Below are 7987 nucleotides of genomic sequence, written 5' to 3' on the forward strand. Positions count from 1 at the left end.
CGATTCATGACATTTTATTTACTTAATAATTAAGTCTGCCTAGGTTACACCACCTGTGTGTTACTTATACTCTATTTGTCATGTAGTGTTTTCTGCAAAACTTTTACAAGGCATTATAAAATGACAGCAATGGGATAATAAATGCTGGAATAAAATGACACTGGGACACAGGAGTCAATAGGAACGTGATTTCCCATTATCACAGCACACATCTGAAGCAGAAAGCTGTCCTTTAATCTCTCAGCAGAGCTTATTTTAGCCCGGAGCTGTGCTCGGCGGGGCTGTGGTCTGAAAGTGGTGGTGTTGGGTAGGACCGGGGCGCTCGCTCAGCGCAGAAGTCAGCGACTCGGCCTGGCTGCAGTGACCTGCACACAGCTTTTTGGTTGTTCGAAGCACACACGTGTGTGTGAGTGCCCCCGCTGCAGAAGTGCGATTTTGGGCACAAGCTTTTGGAATAAGTAAAGCTCTAAATACAGCTGTTCTTGAGGACTTTATACTTTTTGTCCCAGTTTGACCTCTATGGCGGTTGGTGACAGCTGCTCTCGACACACAGTGTCCTGACACGGATGCCACTCAAGGCTTTCCATACAGAACAATTTACAGCAGCAGCAGCACGGTTTTGTCTGGTGTTTACTGTGTGGAGCTCTGGGCTTCCTGCACTCCTTATTTTACCCTTGTGTTTCGTAACAGAAGTTTAGGCTGGAGATGCTGCTCTTTCAAAGTGAGCGTGCCCGACCCTGGCTCCCCTGGCCCACGCAGTGCGGTGTTTCTGGGCCAGCCATGACGGCCTTTGCTGCCGCTGCCTGGGCCGCGGGAGGCAACTGTTGCTGGTGTTTGGTTATCTTGTCTGACACAGCAGTCCCATTAATTTGGGCCATAAGGAGCCATCCTTTGGGTAACTTGCACATCAAAAATGTTTGGCTCAGCAATTGTCTTCTCACGTATTTACACTCAGCATACAGCAAAAGGAGACTTCAATCGTTGGTTTCTTGATACTGGCATTAGAGAAGTAGATATCATCTAAGCAATTGAAAGTAATCTCATTTAATAGTTCTCTGTAGGAATCGTAGTAGGATTGTTACTAGCTTGATCTGTAAAAAGTCCAGTCAAAGACTTTAATATGTGTAAATATATAAACGTGTTGTCCCGGTCTACCCTTCAGGAATTAGAACTGGTGGAGGATGTCTGGAGAGGGGAAGCACAGGACCTTCTTACCCAAATTGCACAGCTGCAGGAGGAGAATAAGCAACTGATGACAAACTTGTCTCACAAAGACATTAATTTCACAGAAGAGGAATTTCAGAAGCACGAAGGCAAGTTTGATACTTCCAATTCAGTACTTGCTTTTGTTATAAAAGCAATACTTTATCAAAATATTTTGACTGGATATTCTGGTGGTTTTTTTTCCTATAGATTAATGTAGGTCTGGGGTTTGGGCATTTGTCTGTTTGTTTTTTACCTGAATACATTCATCTCAATACATGATGGCACTGAAGATGTGATAGGAGGTGGGGGCAGGAGGGAAAGAAAAGCCTGGAAAAGTTTTTGTTTGGGCGAGAAGCATCTCTGAAGGTAAAGTCCAGCTCCAGGTTTTTTGTCTATCACTTTGTTCTCTTTAGTTTGCATTTTGCAAAAAACATTCTTAAGCCCTCCTTGTGTTTTCTAATACAAACAGAATAATCCATTCAGCAATACTTATTTCACACCATTACGCACAAGAATAAGCACAACTGTTGTTCTGTTCAGGATAACTGTAAAGCAGCAAATCAAGACTTCTTTGTCTGAACTGTATCAGTCCACCAGTGGAGATATTCTAAGAGAATATTGTGATACTCTCCTAGAATAGGAGGGACTGACTTTAGTTGGTTTGCCCACCTTTAGGGTTCCCTCACTTGTTTGGGACTTACGGCCAATTTAGAATAAGTGAAGAGATTTATAATCCAGGGGCTGGGTGAATCCTAAGGAGTTGAAACAACCGATTTGTGGGTAACTCCTGTGCGTAGCGTGCAAGGTCACTGGCCAGCCCGAAAACCAGAGCACGCACTGAGCCATTGCAGCTCTCTGATAGAGCATCAGAAAGAAGGGGATGTCCTTGGCCAGGTGCTGGAGGCCGGGGTCGATCAAAGGTTGCTGTAGGTGCCTGAAACTGTCCAACGCTGCAGAGGCTGCACTTTCTCCCAGCAGCTGAGTGCTGCTCACTGGTCCTGGGGAGGAGTATAATGAAATCTTCAACAAGTGAAGACTTTCAAACCTCTCAAGATCACGACTGTTTTAAAATAAGTGCAACACTTTCGATTTAGGAGTCAGGTAATGGCAGAGATGAGCTCAACGTCAGCCTTAAACTCCATGCAGAATTTCAGAATGGTGGTGGTGAGTCATGGACCATGAAGACTGTGACATCTTGGCATAGAGAACCAGCTTCCCCTTTGTTTTCTTTTCTTTTTTTTTCTTTCCTTGCAGTGGGTATCTAGCTCCCTACAGCTCATGTGCTTGAATTTAAATATAGCCATACTCTCCACGTTCAGCTAGCCAAGCAAATGCCAGGCATGCTTTTCCTGTTATTTTTACTGTGTCTGCCCAAGTATAATAATACAAACAAAACCCATGAACCCATTCCAGAGATCAAGGTCTGGGATCACTGATACTCTTTGGCCAAAATCATCAGTTTAAGTCAAATCACATTAATTTATAGCAATCCCATCTTCTTACTGGGACCTATTATATCAAACCTAACTGTTCTTTTTAGGAAATTCTGTTGTTAATGAATGGGGATATATTTGTCTCAAATGGCTTGTTTGGATAGTGTCAAAAAGCAGTCACGCTGGTTTTTTTGTCTCCATCATTCCATCTGATATGTGTAGAGTCTAGAGGGGCAGGTTTTAAAGCTAAACACTTTGTTATCTGGACTGACTTTGACCAGACTCCAGTCTTTGTGTGATTTAGTGTTGTGCTGATGTCTCCCCTTAGCGGCTGCCCCCTGGGATGAACAGCGTGCTGCCTCCTCCCCAGGCAGTCAGAGGAGTTGTTTTTAGCACAGGCGACAGAGGCCGATGATATGGGTGTGCAAGACTTTAAGATTCAATCCTTGCCAAGTAATAGTCCCATCAGAGTTCAGAGCACCTCACTTCAGCATAGTGAAGATGTTTATGGGAGAGGCAGAGAAAATCCTGTCTGAACAGGAGAGCTCTGAGAGCAGGGCTCCTGTGAAAGGACACGTGGCAGGATACAGACTGCACAGGGAGGGGTTAAAGATGAGTCTGCAACATCCACTAATGCTGCTCCTCCCTGGAACTGAGCACTGCTTGATGGTGCTGACTGATGGGAACATCCTAGTGAAATGCCACAAGCAAACCTGACCCTGTGTGTCAAACAGGACGAGCAGGCTGCTGTTCCACCGGGGATGCTGCTGTCTCAGACCGGCTGTGGTAACACAGACAGGATCTCAACACTCCTGTGAACCTCCGTGCCAGGCTGCTGAGAAGCCTAAAGCTCCCTTCCAAAAGCAGAGGCCAGCTTCTGTTCTAAGTATTTAGGTAGTGGTACAGTGCCACAGGTAAACACAACAGCAAACATAAACATGAAGGATTTTTTGGTTGGTTTTTGTTTTGTTTTTAGCTGCTTGCTTTCTCTTGCTGAAACAATGCTATGATCACAGCAATCCACAGGAAGCTGCTCATAGGATGTGCCTAGGGAAGCCAGCTGGGTGTGCCATTTCAGATCTTGCAGTTATTAAAGTTTGAATCATTTGGAGATAATTACTTTACATTTAGGGCACTTTGTGAGTTCCTTCTCCTCTTCACCAGAGCCTGAGGAAATGGAAGAAGATGTGACTATTTCACAAACACTTCCCACCTTTCCTTTCCCTTCCTCTTGAAATAAAAATGATAATGTAGTGATCTGTGCACACAATTGAAGTCTTTTAGGTTCACCAAATGTTAAGGAGAAAAATGAGCACAGTGGGAGGAAAAGCAGTCAGCACTGAAATCGTACTTTATTCTTTAAATAGCACCTGCTATCTAGAGACCTCAGAGCATCTCAAAGGTACTAATGATTGTAGCTGCACTCACTATTCCTAGCTCCTGCAGGGATGAGACCACCAGTCTGAAGTTTCACTGCAGTCCCTCTGTACCTGAAGGCAAAGGTTTGGATTTGTTTGTTTTTAAATACAGCTGATGTTTTAGGCCCAAGCCCTGAGCCTGGCTGCAGAGGGTGAATCTGGAACCTGCAGTGAGATTTGTGGATGTGGTGGTGATCAGACCTGTGTTGTGACAGGAGAGTGTGGATCTTTTAGAAGAGTGAAGTAGCAGTGTCAGTGTGCTTGTCTTCCCAGGCAGGTATGAGCTGTTATCACAGGGAAGAATTAAAATTACCCCGCAAAGAGCTAGAACCCATGGACCAGGGTCCAGAAACAGAGCAGGCAAGTTGATCACAGAGTTAAAGAAGATGAGTGTGTAGTACTAGAACGTGAACTCCACGTCACTCAGCTCTTTTCTGGGGTTTGACACAGGAAGACGTCCTCCAAGTCCTGGCCAGCTGCGATCCCCAGTCCTTTCCCAGCAGAGCAGGGACCTGTTCTCTGCTGTGCCATAGCTCTGGTCCTTTAGCAAGGAGGGACACACTTCTTATGCCTGCATGGGGACACACAGCTCCTGCAGGAGTGCACATCCACCAGGGTTACTCCCTTTCTCTCTTTCTCTCAGGTTTGTCTCTGCTGTATTATCCATCAGTCAGACTGCAGGTGATCTGTGAGCTGGGGTTCCTAAAGGCACGCAGCCTACACTCTCTTGTGGGAGCAGCTTTGTGTTTCTCTGATCAGGGAAGAACACAACCAGAAAGTCTGAGCTGATGTTAGAAAGTAGAGGCTTGACTGGCTGGATACATTTGATGTGTATGCAGCGTATTTCTGTGGGATGTGGGAATTGCTTTCATACATTAAAAAGGAAGTGGCTTTCCAGCCACCCCAGAGTGGTGAGTGAATTATCATCACTCCGTTTGTAGATGGAGGAAGCTGAGGACCCACGTAACCCGAGTACTTTGCCAATGGTAACAGAACCAGGCAGCAGCAGACCCTGGATTCGAGCTCCTACTTGGACTGGGCTTTGCCCAGGGCAGCCTCACGCAGCCCTGGTCACTGGCGTTCATCTTCACGCCATCCTATGGGATGTTGTGCACTGTGATTTTTTGGTGTTAGTTTAGGACCATCAAACTGCGTGTGCAGTTGTCAGGAAAGGTCAGTGTAGTGGATTTATCATCTCACTGTTAAATCATCTGGTCTGTGTTTGCTCCGAAGAGCCCATCACTGTGGTGCCAGTTCCCAATTCTCTCCGTAATGGCAAATAATGGAAGAATGCTTCCTGGCTTGTGGTTCATGACATTTCTTAATGATTCATAGGTCAGATTTCAGGTTAATCTAATCCTTTATTTTCAAAGAGGATCAATGTTGGATTCTTCACAATGTCCCAAACATCTTTCATCACAAGGGAAATCCCATGTAGTATTTTTCTCTGCAGTACAGTCATTCTAAATATGAATTATCACACAATAGGATGGGAAAAGGGTTGCAAAACGTGAGGAGAAAAGATGTGACCATAATTCCGACTACATTTCTGTTCTAGATTCAGGGTGGGGGTGCCCTCTGAAGGTCCTGCGTCATCTCCCTTTCACCCTACATGAAAGTGGGTTTCAACATAAAACCATGCTAGTCCAGTTCACCTCAGCTGGTTTGGATCTAGGTGCAGTCCACAACACTGACACGTTGTTTAGATCTTGCTGAGGATCCAGACCATCTCTTTTACAGTTTTCACAGGGTCTTGGCCAGCTGATTCTACAGATTATCACAGCGATAACCAAGCTCCCGGGGGACACTGCTGTAAAACTCCTGAGGCAGCGAGATGTAGCAGTGGCACTCCACTGTTATAAATGTTTCTGAGGACAGTCAGTTCCTTTTTTAAGGAGTTTTTGTGCAGTGGCTTCAGAGCAGATTGTGTCATCTGCGTTCTCTGTGACCCTTGAAGCAACTTTTAAAGCATCTCCCAATAGCTTCTCTGTAATTCTATCAGCAGGCAGCTTCCAGAATCTTCACCTGGACATTTCTCACTGTTTTGTTCTCAGTCTCAGCAGCTCCCGATTGTCCTTAGTTTGTTTTCTGTGTTCTTTTTTTAACCAGGAATGTCAGAGAGAGAGCGGCAAGTCATGAAGAAGCTGAAGGAAGTGGTAGATAAACAGAGGGATGAAATCAGAGCAAAGGACCGTGAACTCGGACTTAAAAATGAGGATGTGGAGGCTGTAAGTGGCTCTTAGTCTTCCTATTTCTCTTCTTTCTCATCCGTACTTCCATAGCCTGTTTTAAGTTAATGTAGAATTTATAAGCAATGCCAGATTATTAGTACAGTAACTGAAGTGTCTGGGGTAACCGTGGAGTGTCCAAAATGGTTAGACAGTCTTCAGTGCAGCCACACGCCCTCTGCTGCATTCAGCACGACCAGGTACACTTGCAACGTGACTGGAAACCAGTGTAACAAGGGAGGAAGGACAGGGTGTTTGGTTTGTTTCCTTAAAGGCCTGATACCTGTCCCCTTTCATGGGAAGAGAGCAGGTAACTTGCTTTGGCTTCTTGAATCTCTCTCTGCTTTAGCAGTGCAAACTTCCCCAGCACCCAGAGACCCCCACTGTGGGGGAGTGGGCTACTCTGTATTTTGTGTGTACTCTCTGCAGTTTGGCAGCAGGGCCCCCACACGCACTCCCACAGCAAGGGTGCAATGTGGATCACCCCTTGCACAGGAGGGCAGGAGGAAGGGGCCCAGCCCAGCCAGGGTCACTTGCTTTTGCCAGCAGCGAGCAGAAGGTCCCTGAGAGCATGGGTGGCCCTGGGGACCACAGCACAGGAGACGTGGATTCAGAGACACAGACTCCACCGTGACTTTGGGAATCAGATGATGTCTTGGTTCTCTGTGTCAAGAGGAATGACCACCTTACCCATAATTTGCTTCCCATCCTCACGCTGCCTCATCTCCTCAGACCATGGGACTTGCCTGGTGCTAGCGAGGGCTGGACCAGGATGTCCCTGCTCTCCCCAAGTGCCTTGGCGGGTGCTGTGGCCTTTCCAATCGGTGCTGTCCGTGCTGTGCTCAGCAGATCACATCCTGCCTCATGAGAGAGCCAACGAGCTCAGAGCAAAGTACTTTAAACATAAATTGAATACTAAGGATTCCTCTGTCTTGTCTTACTCTCTTCTACTCTGGGTTAAGGTTTGATTCAGAATCCCGTAAGCCACCCTACCCCTGAACTTTGCTTTTTTGAAACATAGTATCAGAAGTGATGGATTTGCTTTTCACTGGAGAATTCCCTGTGCTTGGGGAAAAAATGCTGCTTTACTCTAGAAGCCAATTAAATTTTGGTGACTGCAACTGTAGTAGATAATTAGATACCTAAAAAAAACTAATCTGGGAGTGAGGGGGGACAGAATTTTCCAGATGAAATTCAACAGGAGCCCACTACCTTAGCATGATGTTTGGGAATTGGCCATCGTTACTGATGGCTGAATGGATGCTGACCTATTGCATCAATGTTTTGCAGCTTCAGCAGCAGCAGAACAGGTTAATGAAAATCAACCATGACCTGCGGCACCGGATCACCGTTGTTGAGGCTCAGGGGAAGGCGCTGATCGAGCAGAAGGTGGAGTTAGAAGCGTATCTGCAAACCAAGGAGCAGGAGATGGGCAACCTGCGAGCAGAGCTGGGGAAACTGCGAGAAAAGCTGCAGGGTGAGGAGAGCCAAAATGGGGAAGAAGTAAAGGTAAGAGGCACTTTAAATCACTTTTTAAACAGCTTTTTAAAAAGCTTTGGACTTCGTACCACGTACCTCTTCCTTGGATAAATGTGACTGATACACACCAGAGGCAATGGCGGGACTTGAGGACAGCATCTCGTGTTCAGGTGTGACTGCAGAGAGCAGCAGCACTCACTGCACTGTGACGGGAGAGGCCCCG

General features: G+C 46.1%; 1 protein-coding gene across 1 annotated transcript; it reads left to right on the plus strand.

Moving 5' to 3' along the window:
- Positions 1-1162: 1162 nt before the first annotated feature.
- LOC104548218 (RILP-like protein 1) lies at positions 1163-7794 on the plus strand (the record flags this gene model as incomplete). Its single annotated transcript, XM_010194170.1, has 3 exons — positions 1163-1313; positions 6167-6285; positions 7576-7794. Coding segments are annotated over 3 exons (489 nt in total), but the record flags the coding sequence as incomplete, so codon positions are not given.
- Between the last annotated feature and the right edge of the window lie 193 nt (positions 7795-7987).

This window comes from Mesitornis unicolor, unplaced genomic scaffold (genome assembly GCF_000695765.1).
Source record: "Mesitornis unicolor isolate BGI_N332 unplaced genomic scaffold, ASM69576v1 Scaffold53091, whole genome shotgun sequence".
Taxonomy (NCBI): Eukaryota; Metazoa; Chordata; class Aves; order Mesitornithiformes; family Mesitornithidae; genus Mesitornis; species Mesitornis unicolor.